At 34.6% G+C, this 22878-nt stretch overlaps 1 protein-coding gene across 1 annotated transcript; it reads left to right on the top strand.

The window, feature by feature from the left end:
• Positions 1-1539: 1539 nt before the first annotated feature.
• marchf3 (membrane associated ring-CH-type finger 3) lies at positions 1540-21122 on the top strand. Its single transcript, NM_001080696.2, is given in 5 exon segments — positions 1540-1597; positions 5300-5466; positions 8903-9107; positions 15220-15426; positions 17637-21122. Coding segments are annotated over 4 exon segments (696 nt in total). The 5' UTR covers positions 1540-1597; positions 5300-5341; the 3' UTR covers positions 17796-21122.
• Positions 21123-22878: the final 1756 nt, after the last annotated feature.

The raw sequence follows: 22878 nt of genomic DNA, 5'->3' as shown, positions 1-22878 counted from the left end.
GATCTGACTAACTTCTAGCAGCTAAATGTGTCTGGAAAAATATTCAAAGGCTTTTATTCTCATAAACCGCGCGGACGTGAATGCGTCTGACTGTTGTGATTGGCTAAAGAAGACGTCTCACGTCAGCACGTTCTAGACGTGTATGCGCTTTTTCCGGCAATCTTCCTTCTGCATTCACACAGCACAGCATTCCGGCAAATTGCCGGTAATGTTACAACTTCTCTTTCCGGAAAATAGCCAGAACAAATTTACCGGTATTTTCAAAAAGGACCTGTTCAAAAAGGAAATTTGGGCGCTCAAGTGACCGAGATGTAAGCGAGAGAATATGGTCATTTTTCAAAATAAAAGATTATTTTAAATAAAAAATGACTTAGAGGATAAATAAAATGGAAATAATTAATGATTTCATGTGCGGGCCAATGCCAACTGATCCGGCCCGGTGGTTTAGAAACACTGTTGTAAATTACAGTACAAAATCCTGCTAATAAACGGCCACTGTAGTAGCTACTTTAGCTTTTATGTTATGGACTTAACTCTCTAAATTTACAACACAAGTTCATTTATCACAATGGAGTCATATCTGCAAGTGTGATGTTAAAATGTATGGGGAGGCTCAACAAATGGTAATAAAAAACATTTATGTATGTATGTAGCAATGCATTATATTTGAAAATCATGATATATATATATATATATATATATATATATATATATATATATATATATATATATATATATATATATATATATATATATATATAATTAGACAACAAAAGATTAGAGTAGAAGAGCACTTTGGCCATTGTTCATTTATGTTACCTTGTCTTAGGATCACAAGTCTTGTTTAAATAGGGACCATGCCATAACTGGGGGCTCGTCCGGGATGATACCACCAAAACTGTTATTGTTTTAACTATTTGAACCACATGGCACTTGTAGCTATCACTATATGATCACTATCAATATCACAGAGTTGTTTCCAGGTAATGTAAGAATTGATCAAATTAAATCTTAAGTGCATCAAACATTTATTATTAATACCCTGTTTACTACTCGCCTGTAGGCGGATTACACTGTTGCCACACGTGTTTTACAGCATGGATGTATTAACGCTCCCTGAACCATTTTAGATAGCGAACAGGATAAAACAGTATTTAGCAAGAGATCAAGCCACTCTAGTAGTTAAAATTAGACCCGGTCAGCGCAGGAGGTTTATCTACACCTCCTCCAACAACACCACCAACGTTTGTTATTATTAGTTGTTATAATGTCTGCAATCGCTTACAGTCAAAGCTCAGACCTCACTCAGCCCTATTAGCATAACGTCAGGAAAATGAAAAGCCATTGGCGACTATAACGGGATTAAGGAGTCTTGAATGAGGAGCAGCCCGCGGTGAAGCAGCGCTGACGGGACAGGGCCTTTCCTTTTGTCGGCTACTTGCCTTCAGATAATCCTCAACTATTCTCACCAACGACCTTGAGCTCAATGCTAATCCAGAGAGAGAGAGAGAAAGTGTGTGTGTGTGTGTTTGAGCCTCCAGAAGCGGATTCTGTCGTGTTATGGAGGGTTCAGATGACGAAAAGCGTCTGTCTAATGGTGAGTTTCTTACTTTTAATTTGTTTAATGTGTTTTATTGTTGTTTTAGCAGTTGTTAGGATGTGGCATGTGGGTTTTGGGAAGTATACAGTAGAGTTTGTGTTGCTTCAGAGAACACTGATGTTGCATTGATGTGAAGGGGAAATGCAATGGTTTGCATGCAAAAGTGAGCAACGCTATCAACTTTAAACTTTTGCTCTTTGACGTAATTATTTGTTAGCCAATCAGAATTTCAGATATGCTTGTAGTTGTTGTTGTTTTTTTAGGAAAACTTTTTAGTCTGAATCACATGATTTCAATTAATTCTCGAATACAATACATTGTTACATACATTCATACATATATACAGTTGAAACCAGACGTTTACATACACTGTCTGATGGTAAATCACACTAAACGTTCACTACTTTAGGTCCGTTAGGATTACTTAAATGATTTACATTTGCTAAATGTCATAATAATGAGATAAATTGTTTTTTGAGAATTTTTATTAATTTCTAGACAGTCAAAAGTTTACATACATTTCCTTGGTATTTTCTAGCTTTGCTTTTAAACTGTATAACTTTGGTCAAATGTTTTGGGTATCCTTCCAAAAGCTTCTCACAATAGTTTGAAGGAATTTTGGCCCATTCCTCCTGACAGAACTGGTGTAACTGAATCAGATTTGTAGGCTGTCTTGTTCGCTCAAGCTTTTTCAACTCTGCCCACAAATTTTCTATAGGATTGAGATCGGGGCTTTGTGATGGCCACTCCAAAACGTTCCCTCTGTTGTCCTTAAAGCACATTTAAACTAATTTGGCAGTATGCTTAGTGTCATGGACTGTTTGGAAGACTCATTTGTAGCCAAGTTTTAATTTCCTGGCTGATGTCTTGAGATGTTGCTTCAGTATTTCTACATAATGTTCTTTCTTCATGATGCCATCTATGCTGTGAAGTGGACCAGTACCTCCTGCAGCAAAACAGCCCCCCAACATGATGCTGCCGCCCCCATACTTCACAGTTGGGATGGTGTTCCTAGGCTTGTAAGCTTTCACCTTTGTCCTCCAAATGTAACACTGGTCATTATGGCCAAACAGTTCAATCTTAATTCCATCAGAGCACAGGGCGTGTCTTCAAAAATGATTTCTGTTCCCAGTGTAATTTAGCTAACTGTTTTCTGGCTTTTTTGTTGATTCTGGCTTGTTGATTTTACCATGTTTTCACACAAGGAAGCCGTGTGTTTGAGGTTTTCCTTAAATACTATTCTACAGTTGTGCCTCCTATGTTGTCTCAAATGTTGTCAATTAGCCAATCAGAAACTTCCAAAACCTTGACACCATCATCTGAGCTTTTTCAGTGGTATGATAATATTATTGTATGTAAACTTGACTTTCAAGAAAAGTTATAACAATTTCTCAAAAAATCTCTCTCATTATTCCGCTATTTAGCATAACAGAAATAAATGTGATAATCCTAACTTACCTAAAAGAGAAAAAAGTTTAGTTACATTAACATCTGACTTTTTTTAATGGTTATGTGCCTTTTTATACAGCGTTTATAAACAGTTGTGCTGGTTAATGCTTTCGTGGAGGTCTTGGATCGTCTTTAGCATACATTCATTCAATTTCTTTTCGGCTTAGTCCCTTAATTAATCAGGGGTTGACACAGCGGAATGAACCGCCAACTTATCCAGCATATGTTTTGCACAGTGGATGCCCTTCCAGCGGCAACCAAACTCTGGGAAACACCAATACACTCTTACATTCACATACATACACTACGGCCAATTTAGCTTATTGATGAAACCAAAGCACTCGGAGGAAACCCACGCCAACAAGGGGAGAACATGCAAACTCCACACAGAAATGCCAACTAACCCAGCTGGGGCTTGAACCAGTAACCTTCTTGCTATGAGGCAATTGGCCACTGTGACGCCCCGTCATTAGGATTACAGACTTGATCTGAATTGCTGTCAATTAAAATATATGACACAATCATTTTATTTTATTTTATATTTTTGTTTTTCATATATCTTCATTTTATCTTTAATTTTATTATAGAGCAATTTTATTATGATTAAAATGTATTTCTTTTTTAATCTTTTTTTTAATTATATTTTATTTTTATTATTTATAAGTCATTATTTTTTATTATTCCATGTCCCATGAGCCAGTTTCTGTGACAGACAATCAGATTGTCATGGTCCGAACCTTCCACCACCACCTGTTCCACAATGCACCTGCCCCTTATGGCTCCCCTTGCAGGTGGTGTGCCTGCAGGAGGATGGTCCCACATCGCTTCTTCGGGCTGAGCCCGGCCGGGTTTTGTGGGATAAAACCCGGCCACTAGGCACTTGCATACACGCCCTAACCCCAGGTGGAGAAGTTCAAGTATTTTGGGGTTTTGTTTACAAGTGAGGGAAGAATAGAGCGTGAGATTGACAGGCAGACTGGTGCAGCGGCAGCAGTGATGCAGTTGATGTACCGGTTTGTTGTGGTAAGGAAGGAGCTGAGCTGAAATGCAAAGCTTTAGCTTTACTGGTCAATCTACGTACCTACTCTCACCTATGGTCATGCCGAATTGAGAAGATCTCGGATACAAGCGACCAAAATATGTGAGCGATCTGCAGAGTGGCAGAGCGCACCCGTATGGATAGGGTGAGGAGCTCTGTCACCCGGGAGGAGCTCAGAGTAGAGCTGCTGCTCCTCCACATTGAGAGAAGTCAGCTGAGGTGGCTCGGGCATCTGTTTCGAATGCCTCCTGGACGCCTACCTAGGGAGGTGTTCCAGGCATGTCCCACCGGGAGGAGGCCTCTGGGAATACCCAGGACACGCTGGAGGCACTATGTCTGGGTCTGCCTCGGGATCCCCCCCGAGGAGCTGGAGGAAATATCTGGAAAAGGGAAGTCTGGAGTTCTCTCCTGAGACTGCTGCCCCCTTCGCCCGTCCCTGGAAAAGTGCATGAAAATGTACGAAATAATTATTTTATTTTTTTTGTTTTGTTTTAAAGTTTCATTTTTATTGTTTAAATTTTTATTTTTTATTTTTTTACATTTTGTTCTATGTCTGGTTGAAGTATTTGAACTAAAAGTCGATTCCGAGGCATTACGAATCGAGAAGTTCAGAATAGATTCCATAAATTGATACATGACAGTGAACATGACATGGCTTAAAGGACAATTAACAGACAACAAAAAAGAAAAGGGAAAAAAAGGTAATAATTATAATATTATATGTAATCAAACAGCTTTGATCCAATAAAACCTCCAAAACAAGTTATTACTTGTTTTGAAAAAGAAAACAGGTGTTAGTCGTTAATTTGAGATGATCATATTCATATATCATTCACTCATTCATTCATTTTCCTTAGGCCTAGTCCCTTTATTCATCAGGGGTTGCCACAGCGGAATGAACTGCCAACTCACCCAGCATATGTTTTACACTACGGCTAATTTAGTTTATTCAATTCACTTATAGCGCATGTCTTGGACTGTGCACCCAGAGTAAACCCACGCCAACACGGAGAGAACATGCAAACTCCACACAGAAACGCCAGCTCAACAGCTGGGACTCGAACCAGCAACCTTCTTGCTGTGAGGCGTCAGGGCTAACCACTGAGCCACCGTGTCACCCCTATATTAATGTAATCATTTTCTCATCTCAGGCATACTGTAAATAATACTTTGCTCATTCAGTGTCTCTTGGTTGTTTGTTGTCGTGTCAGGAGGTGTTTGCTGAGGAATGATCGTCCTCAGGAGCTGCAGTCATGTTCAATGAGGACTCAGCTAATGGGCTCAGCTCTGCTCCGGACTCTGTGCTACAGGTCAATCCTGACACAGAGAGCTCCACAGATCCGCTACCGGACCCAGTGTCCCCCAACGGGACCTTCAGGTGAGTCTCACGCATTCAGACCAGCTGCCTGAAGTATCTGTAGAACTTGGAATCAATTCCAAAATAGAACTGATTCCGAGGATTTCAGAATGGAGAGTCGATTCCAAAGTTCAGAATAGAATCCATAAGGGCAATCGACTCCTCTTTTCAGTTTAAAAGAACTCATTAATACTATGCACAATTTTAGAAAAAACAATATTGCAATATTCTTTTTTTATTCTGTGATATACACTTACCGGCCACTTTATTAGGTACACCCAGAGTTCAACGCTAGGAATTTTTTTACTGGCCTGGGGTGCGTTTCCCAAACAACGACGAAACTCGTGGCTGAACTATCATAGTACGATGCATCAGTTGGGAAAATAACTATGTAGTGACGAGTGATTCCCAAAACTTGTAGTTTCTCTGTCGCAGATCCATCGCTTGTATCAACGTTAGTTAAAACGTTAAACGCCCATAATGATGCTCTAAACGGGATGGAGTAACTACTTCTTTAGAGAAGAACCCCATAATGTATATTGTTTTACACGCACACGCATTTAAAAAAAAACTCCAATATTAGTTTTGCTTAAAACATGCACTCACTTTCCATATTAATTGAAATAAATGTCAATGGCACATATAGGGCCTGTGTTTCCTTTACAAATATTATTGAGAATATGACATAGTCTATTATAAAACATAATATCACCTACAAAAGCTAACACGTATTCTTATATCATGTATAAATATATAAATAATGAGGCTATTTATTAAGAAATGAAATTTAATATTTATTATTTATTGTGAAATGAAAAAAAATCCTACTTTAATAATAATATCAATGATGATTATTAATATTATTGTTATTATTATTATTATTAAAGTAGGATATTGCTTGTTTATTTATTTATTTTTGGAAATGTCTATTTTTACAATTTGATACATGCAAACCACTGCAGAAATGTTCTAACCAGCAGGCCCATGTCATATACAGTACAGATACTTAATAAATAACCCACCATAAATTAAAAGCATTAACGTAAGCTATATATATTGTTTTCACAAGCTTGGGAGACGTAACAAATTCCGCTTTTAAATAATAGGTCACCTATAGCTTTCGTCGTGAGCAACGGCAGTGTTCAAAATGACATCAATGTTTTCAAAGAGCACTGCGAAGGGAGTATTGTAAACATGAAGATTGCTAAAACGGAACTGTAAAAATAGTTAGAAAGCAAATTACACCTAAGAGAGATGACCTTATTTTTTATTTTTAATCATTCCAACTTTGAATGTTAGAATGTTCTAAATGAATAGGGCATAGGGGTAATAACTGGGTATAGAGCACAGCTGCAGAGCTGTAGTTGCGAATGCTCAATTTTACAAACTATGTTTGTAAAAACTGAACTTGCAACCTTAGTTGGCTAACGATGGTTTAGGAAACGTTGGTTTGTTAAATAAAATGATAAAATACTTGAAAAAAAGCAAAATATTCACAGTTTCGAATAATTATGATAAAAAAAACAAAAAAAAAACAAAAAAAAAACAAAGAGTAGCCTATGTTTAACTCTTTTCATGGTTAAGGACAAAATAATATTTAGCGAGAGTCAGTTTCAGTTTAAAATAATATGAAAATAGATATTCACAACTATTAATAAAAGCTCTAGAGAATTAAATAAAGTGACAATTTCTTTACCCTGTGGGTCCGCTGGTTATGAGACAACCCTTGCATCACTAATGCTCACCAGACGTGCACATTCGCATTTTATTTAAAACGAAACTATTCTGATGGCGCTCTGTGGTGCGGCAGAAATATGAACAGTGTCTTGACTCATAACTGGCCGCTGCAAACAGCCGCTGACTGGCTGGTGTGCGTACCCTGACAGAAATCTACGTTAGCACTGTCATCTCACAGCAAGAAGGTTGTTGGTTTGAGTCCTGGCTGAACCAACTGGCATTTCTGTGTGGAGTTTGGAAATCAGAAGGCGCTCTGTTGAGCGGCAGAACCGCACTATGCATTTTAGAATTGTAAACATATCTTTTCCTTTTTTTTTTTTTTTAGAATATGAAAAAAGGTACATAAATTGGAATCATACAAATACAAGAAAACAAAAACAAAGAACAAAAACAAAGCAACAAAACAAAAACAACAACAATATAGTCAGGTACTGGTATGAGTACATACGTAAGGAACAATAACAGTCAATAAATGAAGCAAGTATCACAGATATAAATAAAACATATAGAAAGAAACCAGTCAGTGGTAAGGAGTAACAACAATGCTTATTAATGTATGATAGTAAATATGAAAGTAAAAAGAAAGAAAGGACAACAGTAATGATAACTTACGATACTAATAAATCACAAGTACTACACCAACTACTACTACCGAAAGTTACTTATATTACAACTACTACTGCTTCTACTACAGCCACAACCACGACTACTACTACTACAATGTCTACTAATACTGATAGTACTACAACAATGACTACCACTACTGATACTACTATAGCGTTTGCTACAACTAATACAACAACGTCTACTGCTACTACTACTACTACTACTACTACTACTACTACTACCGCAATCACTTCTACTACATCTACATCAACAACATCTACTACTGATACTACTACACCACAACGACTACTACTACTACTGCAACAATGACACCTTTACTACTTCTGCTACTACTATACCAACGACATCTACTACTACTTCAATAAACTCCATAACAATAACTCAATAACAATAATTTAATAACAATCGATACAACTACAATGACTACTACTATAACTACTACTACTACTACTACTACTACTACTACCACTACCACTACAACTACAACTACAACAACTGCAACTACAACAACTGCAACCTTAATAATGAAAATGGTATAAATACTTGTAATAATGATAATGAAAAGATAACAGGAGGACAAGTTAGAACAGTAATAATAATAATGATAACAAAAGTAAAAGTAATACCATTTATGAAAAAGGTGTCGAGGTGAGGGGAGGTTGGGAAATCAGGGAGAGGACAATAATAATAATAATAATAATAATAATAAATAATAAATAATAATAATAGTAAGTAGAAGGGGAAAGAGAGGAAAAGAAAAAATAAACTAATAATAATAATAAACAAAAATTAATAAAATAATAATAATAATAAAAACAATAATAAAAAAACAGAAAAGGAATGGGAGTAGAAGAAAAAGGAAAGGCGCAAAAAGAGTCAAAAAATAAAGTTCAGCAAACAAAGCAATGAGAATAATAAGCAAAAAATAAATAAATGAATAGTAAATAAAAAATTTAATTAATTAATAAAAAGAAAAACACCACTATTTTAATGATAATTATGAATTATACAAGAATTGTAAACATATCTGAGTTCTACTTCTAGTTCAGTGCATGTACGTGTCTGATATTAATGTGGTGTTGTGTGTTTTCAGCGTAATCGCAGAGGAGCCGTTCTGTCGTATCTGTCATGAAGACAGCGCTGCGGGTGATCTGTTATCTCCGTGTGAATGTGCTGGATCTCTGGCGATGGTTCACCGTGTGTGTCTAGAGCAGTGGCTCACAGCCTCGGGCACCAGCAGCTGCGAGCTTTGCCACTTCCAGTACGCTCTGGAGAGACTCCCTAAACCCTTCACTGAGGTAAGACCAGGGCTGCATAGAGTATTACGGGGTTGTCAGGGTCATCAAATTTTGTAAAACATTCAAACCTGCAGCATGACAGACAAGCAGACACATATTAATGTGGATGTAAATACATGGATTTGAATGTATTTACTGATGGTCAATGTGATTTGAAGTTCCTGGATGAGCCTGTGTTATTTAGAGGTTGTTAACTGGGAATAACATACCTTAAAATGTCCTAACCGTCCAATCAGAAGCGAGTATTCAAGACCGCCGTCTAATAAGCAGCATTATCATTCATTCATTCATTCATTGTCAATCAGTCACTCTTGAGTCACTTTCAGACACACAGCAGATGTTGGCAGGTCTGTTTTACCTCGGCTGCTTTTAAACACTAATCTACTTAGCAGGAAAATGAGATTAGATGAGGAACGGCTCGCAGTCGCTGGCGAGGCTTCGTTAACGTCCTTATCTTCTCATGTTTGGGCCGTGGGACAGGAAGATGACAGTACAGTCCATGTGCTGAACATCCTGTGAAGGCACAACTGACCCGGCAGTGCTGGGATTTACTGTACAAGACATTTCGGCACAGATGCAAATGACGTACTCTCTGATAATCCAAAAGCAAATCTGACTTTTACAATAATGGTACATATGATAATTGGACGAAAATGAATAAAAGCTATATTTATGAACAATATAACAATGGTGGCAATAAAAAAATAGATATCATATCAACAACAAAAATAACAGTAACAACAACAACAACAACGACAACAACAACAACAACAATAATAATAATAATAATAATAATAATAATTATTATTATTATTATTATTATTATTATTATTAGTAGTAGTAGTAGTAGTAATATTATTATTAGTATTATTATTATTATGATTATTATTAATATTATTATTATTAATATGTTTTTATGATAATGATGATGATTATTAATAATATTATCATTATTATTATTATTGTTACTGTTGTTGTTATTATTATTATTTTTAATAATAATATTAATATTATCATCATTATTTTTATTATTTTTATCATTATTATTATTATTATTAATATTATTATTATCATTATTATTATTATTATTAATATTATTGCTATTATTATTATCATTATTAATATTATAAATTTTATTATTATTATTGTCAATATTATCATTATTATTATTATTATTATTATTATTATTATTATTATTATTATTATTAATATGATTATTATGATAATGATGATGATAATGATATTAATAATGATGATGATTATTATTATTATTTTTATTAATATTATTAATATCATTATTATTATTAATATTATTATCATTATTATTATTATTAAGATTATCATTATTATTATTATTATTATTATTGTTGTTGTCATTTTCAATATTATTATTATTATTAATATTATTATTATGATTTTTATTATTATTATTATTATTATTATTATCATTATTATCATTAGTAGTATTATTAATATTTATATTATTATTAATACTATTATTATTATTAATATTATTATTTTATTATAATTTTTTTCATCTGAATGAATCAAAGACTGAAGTGCTAGTGTTTGGCCCTCCGAGTGTTTGTGAATCTACAATTAATCAACTAGGTCTGTTTAAATCTAAGGTCATCAATCGTGCGAAAAGACTTGGAGTTACTTTTGATACTGAGTTAAACCAAAGTCCCTTTAAAGCAAGTCATCTCACTTGGCAGCCATCTTTTAAAGAATGCTTGGCCGTTCTGTTTGAATGGGGAAACATCAAATTCTGCAAATTTGCTTGCCAAGCTTACAATTAAATTTCATATTAGGAAGCACCAATAAAATGAAACAACAGCTGTCTCTTTAGTTTTATTTCTAAACGTTCAAAACAATATTCATTGCATTGCCTGTTTTTGTGAAATTGTTATGTATTTATTTATGCAATTATTCATGCATTTATGCAAAACGGTTTAATGATCTGAATAGTCGCACATGTATTTTCTTAGACAATTCGATTTAGATTTTATTTATACTTTTATACAGCTTATTTATTCATAGACCATTTTGAGGGATGCAAACAAAAGCAATTGCCCTAACCCATTTACTTATTTACATTTTTAATTTCCTTATTTACATTTAGAATCCCGAAAGGTCCACATATTGATATATTGCTGTTTTAACATTAGGATATGATTGAATTGGCTCTTTTGACAGTTATGAAATAGTTTAAAAACAAGCAGAAAATGTTTATGGGACAATGACAAGACCATGTTGAAATGCTCTACAGTTTATCTATACAGAAATAAAGTACATATATAGTTTTATAACTGGTGATCTGGCCGTTAGCCAGGACAGATTACTGTGCATCTGTTTTGTTAAATAAAAGGTATAGTACTGTACACAGCTGTATTTTGCTTGTTTTGACACTTTTAAACTTTGTGGCTTAGAAATAATGAATTATTCCAACACAATCTCACGGCAATTCGTAACTTTTTCATTTAGTGGCTAATTCGTATGAATTCGTACGATCTAATTCGTACAATTTAGTACGATTTGCTTATCCCCCAATGACGGTTGGGGTTAGGGGTGGGGTCAGGTGCCACGCCTCCTTTTAAAAATCGTACCATTTCGTACGACTGAACTCGTACGAATTCGTACGAATTAGCCACTAAACTGGCAAAACGTAAAATACTTACGTTTTCTCGTGAGATCAGGCTGATTATTCATGTTTGGTGTGGTCAGAGATATATTTGGTAAATCCTTAATTTTAAGCTCTGAAAATTATGTGAAATAAAAACTAATTGTAGTACTAAAAACTCTGAGCCATTTGCTCATGATTATTAAGCAATCTCATACACGACACACAAAAGGTGAAATGAATGAGGAGGCATGTGGAGATAACGCGAAATCTAAATCAAGTAATTTTAGCATATCAAAATAATATTCATGTGTATAAAATATATTTTCCCAACAATAAAATTGCGGCTAGTGAAAATGCAGAGTGGCTAGTAATGTTGGAAAACTATTAGCCACAGTGGCTGGTGATCAAAAAAGTTAATGTGAAGCCCTGAATATAAGTAGCAACAAGAATCAGTCCAAGGCACTCGAATAAAGTGAAAAATTGAAAAAGCCTTTATTCACATGGCTAAATTTCTAAAAACCTACGCGTTTCGGCAGAAGTCTGCCTTCATCAGGGTAACAGTGATCAGGTGCGTCTAGAGCAGGCGTGTCCAAACTACATCTGCGGCCCGCAATCAGTTTTGTGGCGGCCTGCGAGGCTTTTCATAAATATCAAAATATTATAAATATCAATAGAATCTGGCTCGCTATACAAAAATGAACGTAATTCAATAAATAACCACCGGGTGTCGCTATTACATGCATTCAATTAAGCAGCAGTTCTTGTTATGATCTATCTATCTATCTATCTATCTATCTATCTATCTATCTATCTATCTATCTATCTATCTATCTATCTATCTATCTATCTATCTATCTATCTATCTATCTATCTATCTATCTATCTATCTATCTATCTATCTATCTATCTATCTATCTATCTATCTATCTATCTATCTATCTACACACAGTTGAAGTCTGAATTATTAGCCCCTCTTTGATTTATTTCTTCTTTTTTAAATATTTCCCAAATGATGTTTAACAGAGCAAGGACATTTTTACCGTATTTCTGATAATATTTTTTCTTTAGGAGAAAGAGTTTTGTTTTATTTCGGCTTGAATAAAAAGCGGTTTAAATTTTTTTTATGAACCATTTTAAGGTCAAAATTATTAGCCCCTTAAGTCTTCAGAACAAACCATTGTTATGAAATAACTTGCCTAATTACCTTAACTTAACTAGTTAACTTGATTAACCTAGTAAAGCCTTTAAATGTCACTTTAAGCTGTATAGAAGTGTCTTAAAAATATCTAGTCAAATATTATTTACTGTCATCATGGCAAAGATAAAATAAATCAGTTATTAGAAATGAGTTACTAAAACTAATATGTTTAGAAATGTGTGGAAAAAAATGTTCTCTCCGTTAAACAGAAATTGGGGAAAAAATAAAAATAAACGGGGGCTAAGAATTCTGACTTCAACTGTATTTATATATATATATATATATATATATATATATATATATATATATATATATATATATATATATATATATATATATATATATATATATATATATATATACGTGTCTGTGTGATGTATGTAAAATTTGGCCCGCGACAACGTTTGTTTTTTTGCATCTGGCCCTCGGCCCAAAAAGTTTGGACACCCCTGCATGGTCTAGAGTCTCTTTTGAGTACTACGGTCACATGACTCATTTAAACATCTCAAATGGCACTCAAATAATTTAACAAGCAAAGTCTACCATCATCATAAATTCGACATAGATACACAAACACCCACTTGCATATATGAAAGACTTTTTACAAAAAAGAAGAGAAGTCTAATTCACCATTTAAACCTGGAAATCTGGTTGCTTTTAATGTATGGATCCAAAAAGTCTCTCTCTGTTTGTGAGACTTTTTGGATCTATACATTAAAAGCAACCAGATTTCCAGGTTTAAATTGTGAATTAGACTTCTCTTCTTTTTTGTAAAACAGTTTTTCTATAGTTTCCCAGAGATGGGTTGCGGCTGGAAGGGCATCCACTGCGTGGAAGGTTGCTGGATGGGTTGGCGGTTCATTCTGCTGTGGCGACCCCGGATTGATAGAGGGACTAGGCCGACAGGAAAATGAATGAATGAATGAGTTTTTTTATAGATGCTTTACAGATTATCATTATACATTGATGTATGTGTTTGTATATATAGGTATTTTCCTTTTTTTTTTCTCTCTCTCTTTTCCCATATATGCAAGTGGGTGTTTGTGTATCTATGCTGAATTTATGATGATGGTAGACTTTGCTTGTTAAATTATTTGAGTGCCATTTGAGATGTTTAAATGAGTCATGTGACCGTAGTACTCAAAAGAGACTCTAGACACACCTGATCACTGTTACCCTGATGAATGCAGACTTCTGCCGAAACGCGTAGGTTTTTAGAAATGTAGCCATGTGAATAAAGGCTTTTTAAATTTTTCACTTTATTCGAGTGCCTTGGACTGATTTTTGTTGATGTTTTGATGAATCCCTTACCCAACGAGCACCGACCATACATTTGAGCTTACCCCAGAGCGCTTTTTGTTTGTTTTTTCCTTGAATATAAGGATTTATAAAGTATTTTTCAAATATGTCCAAAGTTATTTATTTTTCAACACATCTTTAAACATAATAGTTTTAAGAAATAAGTTCAAATTAATAACTAATTTAAACATAAAAACAGATTTTATTTTAGTCAGACTAAAAGAAATAGGACTTTCTCTAGAAGAAAAAACGATAATTATCATAAACATCATAAAATGCCCCTAAATTTTGAAAAAGAAATAAAATTACAGCTAATAATTTCGCCTTCAACTGTACATATATCACGTATTTACTGCATTGTTTGAGTTCTGAATGGCTGCAAATTTCTTTTTGAGGTGTCTTGATTGTATACTCTACATATTAAATAGCTATTTTTAAAGCAGAAGAGGGGGCGGCGCGGTGGCTCAGTGGTTAGCACTGTCACCTCATAGTAAGTAGGTTGCTGTTTCGAGTCCTGGCTGGATCAGTTGGCATTTCTGTGTGGAGTTTGCATGTTCTCCTTGTCTTCGCGTGGGTTTCCTCCGGGTGCTCAGGTTTCTCCCACAGTCGAAAGACATGTGGTACAGGTGAATTGGGTAGGCTAAATTGTCCGTAGTGTATGAGTGTGTGTGTGAATGTTTCCCAGAGATGGGTTGGCGGTTCATTCCGCTGTGGCGACCCCAGATTGATGAAGGGACTAAGCCGACAAGAAAATGAATGAAGGAATGAAATTGGCCGTAGTGCATGAATGTGTGTGCGTGAGAATCCGAGAGTGTATAGGTGTTTCCCAGTACTGGGTTGCAGCTGTAAGAGCAACCACTGCGTAAAACATATGCTGGAATAGTTGGCGGTTCATTCTGCTGTGGCGACCCCTGATAAATAAGGTACTAAGCCGAAAACAGAAAATGAATGACCCATCTAATAATCTGTTGTTGTGTTTTTCCTGACTGCAGTGGTTGAGCGCTCCTTCAATGCAGCAGCAGAGGCGGACGCTATGTGGAGACGTGATCTGCTTTCTGTTCATCACACCGTTAGCCAGTCTGTCGGGCTGGTTGTGTGTGCAGGGAGCCATGGATCTCTACTACAGCAACGGCATGGAGGCCGTTGGACTCATTATCCTCACACTCACCCTCTTCACTATATACCTCTTCTGGACGGTCGTAAGTGCACTCATGTTTTTGCTTTTAGTGCAGATACTGTAAATGAAAGTGCGGTCCCATTTTACACATCCAGGGATTTCCATTGGTGTGAAAACTATTCTGAATTAGGCCATGTTCACATTAGTACACAGAAAATTTCATAAATAGTTTTGTTAAAAAAAATATTTGTACCCTTTTCACATGATTGTTATGAAGCGTTTAACAACATAATCTTAAATCCTTTTTTTTTTAACGTATAAACATTTATATTTATTTAATCATGTATTATATCATCTTTACATCACATTACAAAAAACAAATGACCACTTGTGCGAGGCAGGAGAGTTCCTGCTAGAAGGGATACAGCTGCTGCTGGAAGTTAACAAGAATTATTCATTCATTCATTCATTCATTTTACTTTGGCTTAGTCTATTATTTATCAGGGGTCACCACAGTGGAATGAACCCCCAACTATTCTAGCATATGTTTTACGCAGCAGGTGCCCCTTTAGCTGCAACCCAGTACTCCATACACTATCACATTTAATCTCATCCAATTCCCCTGTACCGCTAGCTTTGGACTGTGTGGGAAACTGGAGCACCCGGACAAAAACAAACATGGGGAGAACATGCAAACTCTACACAGAAATGCCCCCTGGCCCAGCTGGGACTCAAACCAGCGACCTTCTTGCTGTGAGGCGACAGTGCTAACCACTGAGCCACCGAGAATTATGTATATTATTTATTAAATTGCCCAATAATTGTGTTTTATTAATGTCTACCCCAAACTCAGCCCTCACAGTCATGTAGAAACTGTTACAGTACTGAGTATTATTCATATTATTCATACGCGCTTCCAAAACGAAGACGAGGAGTGAAGTTAAGGCTGGATATTTATGTTAAATTTGAAATGATCCTATTGGATAGCTAGTGATTAGTGATAGGGATCAGCTGCAGTCAATCCTATCATGTGCTCCTCTCAAAATGAGTTTGTGAAGCTTCACTAAGTGAGTTTTTCCTTAACCCTTGTATGGTGTTCGGGTCTGTGAGACCCATTTTCATTTTTTTTTTAAAGAAAAATTAAACAATGAACAATTTTTTCAACCTGAAATTCATTGGCTTTGGCTTCTTTTCTGTGAAGAACATAAATCCGAACAAATTTTCAACGACCGCATAAATGTACCTTCCCCCACATATTTACATTAAATCCAAGGTGTTCGGGTCCACTAGACCCAGGTCTAATAAAAGTGTTGAAAGTGTAGGTCCAGTGTTCCTATACTCTTGTCCTCCTTTCTGGTGCTGCTGTTTTCTTCCCCTCCTGCTCCCGCACAAAGTTGCAACATTGTTGCAAATTCAACTCAACACTGTCTGCTCGTACATACCCGCACATTTTACCCTCTCTCTTGCAGTAACCAAGCTTTATTTTCTCATACCCTGTCCCATCTGCGAATTAGGGGGTATAGTACTATAAAAAGACTTTGCCAGTGAGGTTCCTTACCACAACTGATCAAGATGGCCAAAAGATTATCTGCTGCGAGGGCCTTGCAATTGATTGTGGAAGAGAGAGGGGCTTCTGATGATAATATCCATGACCATGGTGGGAACAATACGAAAAAACAAATCTGTGGGTTTTATTTTTTTCATAACATTAATAAAAACAAAATAATAAATAAATAAATAAATAAATAAAAATGAGAAGCACATTAAATTTATCAATATGATTTAACAAAGGTAAAGGGGGGAAATTAACCATGTTTGCTGTGCATATGGCTTGTAACTGGAATTAAGTAAACATTTGTTGAGTAATTTAATACATAATTGTTTAATAGTGTTAATTTAGAAAGCCAAAACTCTAGTGGGTCCACCAGACCCATGAGCACTGGCTGAGTAACCAAAATACGAACACCACACAAGGGTTAAAATAGGCAAAATAATCTGCCAATGGGGGTAAGCAAATTAATCTTGTTTTTCCTTTTGATATAATAATTTTTTTTTTACCCCATTGGCAGGTTTGTTTGCTTGTTTGAGGGAAAAACTCAATTTATTTGGCATATTATTTCTCAAAACAAGACTACATGTTTTGCTTGTCTAGAGAAATCTTCTTGATTTAAGAATTTTAAGATATTTGTGCTAGAAACAAGTCAAAAAATCTAACTGAGAAAAGCATTTTTGCAGTAAAGAGTAATTAAAAACATTAGCTCTGACTTTTTTTTTCTTCTTTTTTAACGGCAGGTATCTCTTCGTTACCACATCCACCTTTTCAGGACGTGGAATGCGACGAATCCCAGTGTCCGACTTCAGATTCCCCGTCCTGCGAAAGCACAACAGAGGCCTAAACATCTCACAATGCACTTCTTGTGCAAATACAAGAAAAAGGAGACGGTGGTGTAGTGCCTACAAGCACATCAGGAAGAAAACAGACTGATGCTGTCGTCACACTAGAGTTTGAGCACGTGAAATTCTGTTGTACATCTTAAACAAGATGATTAGACATTTAAAAAAGCGAGCGATTGGTCCATATTTTAAATTTCTCTCCAGAGAGGTCATGTTTTGATCTTCGATTGGTCTCACGCAGTCACGAGATGCAATTTCGCAGGTCAGAGTTCACCAAGCTTGAAGTTTGCAGCACAGTGAACGCTGAAACTTGTTGCACGAGCATGCGTTTCCAGTCTGTCCCATTTGTACGCAAATGAATGGAAATCTATGGGAGGAAAGTGCAGTGTGAGCGCGGCTTAACGCAGAAGCCCTGATTTTGGAGTCACACCCAAGATTTTAAGAGACTTTTGCATTAATTTGAAGTGATGAGAGATTTCGAGACTTGCTTCATCTATACTTGGGTTTTTTTTAATAATGGAAAAGTCATATATTCAACGTGGGAAAAGTGTGTCAAACCACAGGAGAAGAGCACGTCTTCATTAAGGGGAGAGTTCACCCAAAACTGATCATTCTATTAACATTTATTCACCCTTGACTTCTTTAAAACCTGCTTGAGTTTCTGTTGAACACAAAATAAGGTATTTTGAAACATGCTGGAAGTCGGTAACCATTCATAGTATGGAAGTTGATGGTCATAGGTTTCCAACATTCTCCAAAATATCTTCTTTTGTGTTCAAAAGATAAAAGAAACTCATAAATGTTTGGAATCACTTGAGGTGAGTAAAAAATAAGTATACTTTCATTTTTGGGTGACCTATCCCTTTAATAAACCAGCGAACAGTGATTGAGCTATTTATACTTGCAGTTTTTACCTTAAAATAGTATATACCATACCTGTCAACCGTCCTGTTTTACCCAGGATTTCCCTGTATTTTTAAAAATATATATATAAATAAAACAAAAAGTCATGAAAACAAATGTTTATATGTTACTTTAACTAACATTGATCAGTTTATTGGGTTTATACAAAGCTTAACTTAATATTTTTATTTAGTTAGGCTGATGTAAATTAAGTTTAACAATAGTCTAATAGCATTCAATAACTATAGTAGCCTACCTTTAATCAGAATATATCTACACAGCTGACAAAAGTGTTGTCTCCCATCCAAGTTTTAGGAACAACAAATACTATCTTGACTTCTAGTTGATCATTTGGTATCAGAAGTGGCTTATATGAAAGGCAAAGGCCTCTAGATTACGCTTATTTTACCAAAATAAAATATGATCATGCCTTGATTTTTATTTCTTTAATTAGGACAGTAAGCTCTGACTTTGCTTAGACAAAAGTCTTGTCTCTTAACAGAAATAATGTACAGTATAGAATATAAAGTCATGGTACAGTGGAAAAAAAATTAGTATTGTGTGTGACTCCCATGAGCTTGATGGACTGCATCTATACATCTTTGCAATGACTCAAATAACTTAATCATAAAGTCATCTGTGATGGTAAAGAAAGGGTTCTTGCAGGACTCCCAGAGTTCATCAAGAGTCTTTGAATTCATCTTCAATGCCTCCTCCTTCATCTTACCCCAGACATGCTCAATAATGTTCATGTCTTGTGACTGGGCTGGCCAATCCTGGAGCACCTTGAACTTCTTTGCTTTCAGGAACTTTGATGTTGAGGCGGATGTATGAGAAGGAGCGCTATCCTGCTGGTTTGTAATGTAATTGGCAGCACAAATGTCTTGTTACCTCAGGCTGTTGATGTTGCCGTCCACTCTGCAGATCTCTCGCACGCCCCCATACTGAATGTAAACCCAAACCATGATTGTTCCTTCACCAAACTTGACTGATTTCTGTGAGAATCTTGGGTCCATGTGGGTTCCAATAGTTCTTCTGCAGTATTTGTGATGTTTGGGATGCAGTTCGACAAACGATTCACCTGAAAAATTGACCTTCTTTCCAAACGATCAACTAGAAGTCAAGTTATTATTTGCTGCTCTTACAACTGGGATCAACGACAAGACTTCCGTCAGGTTGTGTAGATATACATATATATTATGCAGTGAAAAAAGTAATGAGATTTGATTCCATTTCTATAAAGTCAGTATTTTTACAGTTTACTGTTTAATTTGTTTGTAACTTTTTTTTATATCGTATGCAATTAATTTTCTACACTATAAAAAAATCCCTAAATTAGCAGTTTTTTGTATTTCGTGATTCCTGTTTTTATGCTTTTGAATTGCATTATGGGACCTTGGTCTTTCTTTCAACAGCTTTTAACCTTAAACATTTGACTCATTAACATTTTCAACAGTGTAAAGTGATAAATTGTCTGGGTTGGTGTTGTATATTATGCTACAAAAACCTTGTAATAAACTGCAGATACATTTTCTGTTATATTACAGACTTATTGCTCTATATATTATTTCTTGCATTATATTTTTTTTCAAACGACTGAAATGTCAATGAGAGTTGAAGAGAGTTGAGTTTTCAATATCAAACATCGACAGAGCAGAGATCAACATCTCATAATGCAATTCACAACCACGATTAACACTTGTTAAATCGCAAAATAGGGAAACTGAACTAACAGATATTTTGTACAGGTTACACTGTGGTATGGTAAAGTGGAGTGTTCCTTTAAGAGTAGTTTAGCTGTAATTTTATATATATTTACAATAAAACTGTTCTGAATTAACGGATTCAGCAATTTAGGGGCATTTTGGGATTTAACGCATTGAGGGATGTGCAAAAAACGGTTATCCCTTATTTTCATATCCTAATATTGACAGGTATGGTATAAACAGCATCTACAGTGGCTAGATAAGACAATCATTCAGATTTGCAGATTTGATTTCATGACTGTTTTATCATGGGGGAGAAGTTAAAAAGTGTTTCCTTCTATGAAAACCAGACAAAATATTGGTTAGTAGGTATATTATTCATCATTTGATGTCGGAGCTGAATTGAACAAGTTAAAACAAATCAGCTTTATAATTGTGTGGACTGTGTGTGATATGTAAATTTCAGAAATCAGAAAAAAATCCAGCCTTACAATGTGAAAACATGACTTACAGTACCCTAAAAAACATAGTCCCTTTATTCATCAGGGGTCGCCACAGCGGAATGAACCGACAACTTATCTAGCATATGTTTATATGCTTCGAGCTGCATCCCAGTACTGGGAAACAGATTTTTATTATTTAAAAAAAGGAAAAATGAATTAATATTTTTAAAATTCAATTGTATACATTAAATTCATCATAAATATAATCCAAGAATGCTGAAAATGTATTACCCATTTTTAATTTTGTATAGTAAAATACTATATTTTATGAACTCTTTGGTGTGTCATTATGAATTTTTGTATGTCACCTTATAATTATTATTTACGCACTATTTATTAGTCCTCGAGAGGTTCTTAACTGATTTGACACAAAAGAAGATATTTTAAAGAATGTTGGAAACCGTTAACAAACAAACAAATACTATGAAAGTCAAGGGTTACAGGTTCACAATATTCTTCAAGATATATTATTTTGTGTTCAATAGAAGAAAGAAACTCAAACAGGTGAGTAAATGATCACAGAATTTTCAGTTTTGGGTGTAGTACCCCTTTAAGGAAGGAAAAGGTGCCATCTAGTGCTAAAATAAATGCTTACAAGTACATCTAAAGAACTTCAGCAAATTTTGTCTGATGGACATAAATCTCACATCACTTTATTTCATGGATCTCCAAATAACTTTGACGATCATGGCCATGATAATTACTGCAAGCAAATATATATATATATATATATATATATATATATATATATATATATATATATATATATATATATATATATATATATATATATATATATATTTAATATATATATATATTTAATATATATTTAAAGGCTTAACTAGGTTAATTAGGTTAACTAGGCAGGTTAGGTTAATTAAGCAAGTTATTGTATAACAATGGTTTGCTTAGTAGATTATATATAAAAAATAGCTTAAAGGGGCTAATAATTTTGACCTTAAAATGGGTTTAAAAAATTAAAAACTGCTTTTATTCTAGCCGAGATAAAACAAATAAGACTTTCTTCAGAATAAAAAAATATAACGATACATACTGTGAAAATGTCCTTGCTCTGTTAAACATCATTTGGGAAATATTGGAAAATTGACAGGGGGGCTAATAATTTTAACCTAAACTGTATACACTGAAAAAAATAGCTCTTTAGATTTACTTAAAAAATCCTCGTAACAATTTGCACAAACAAATTTCAAGTAAATTTTACAATCTTATATCAGTTACAATTAACTTGTCAATATCGTGTAAAATTGACTTAATTTATTTAGGAGTGTTAGGTTAAACATTAAGTAAAAGTTAAACAACAAACATCACTTTGAGTGCGTTGGACTGATTTTTGTTGTTTGCTTTGATGGATCGCTTACCCAAAGAGCACCGCCAAAATATTTGAGCCACCCCTGCACTGTAAAAGGGATTAGTTACTTAAAGCAGGTAAACTAGTTGCGTTAAAAGCAACACGTTGACTTTACAAAAAGAATGTAAGTAAACCCATTGTAACTTGGAACTGTTAAGTTGACTTAAATTTTATAATTATGCAAATTGTACTTACTTTTTAAAGTCAACTAACACATTTCTACAGTGTCAGACTATTTTAGCACGTCTGTTTTTAAATAATTACTGTAAATATCACAATATTTGTCGCTTCATTAAATACATACAGTCTACACTTATATCCTGTATTGAATTTAGAAGACGCACTGGAGTCTGGAAGAGCAGATTTATTTTACTGCGTCGCAAAAAAAACAAAAACAAATATACATATAAACACATATACAAATATATATATAATAAAGGTGTAAAAAAAGTAATTAGTTTACTTTTATTTTTAAGAAGTTAGTACAATTTGCATAATTATAAAAATTAAGTCGACTTAACAGTTCCAAGTTACAATGGGTTAACTTAGATTATGTTTGTAAAGTCAGCTTGTTGCTTTTAAGGCAATTGGTTTGCTTGCTTTTAATAATAATTACTTTTAACAGCGTGAGTACTTTTTGTTTGTTTTTTGGATTATTA

The sequence above is a fragment of the Danio rerio genome, chromosome 7 (genome assembly GCF_052040795.2).
Source record: "Danio rerio strain M-AB ecotype USA chromosome 7, GRCz13ab, whole genome shotgun sequence".
NCBI classification, from domain to species: Eukaryota; Metazoa; Chordata; class Actinopteri; order Cypriniformes; family Danionidae; genus Danio; species Danio rerio.
This window is presented reverse-complemented; position numbering and strand designations above follow the sequence as displayed.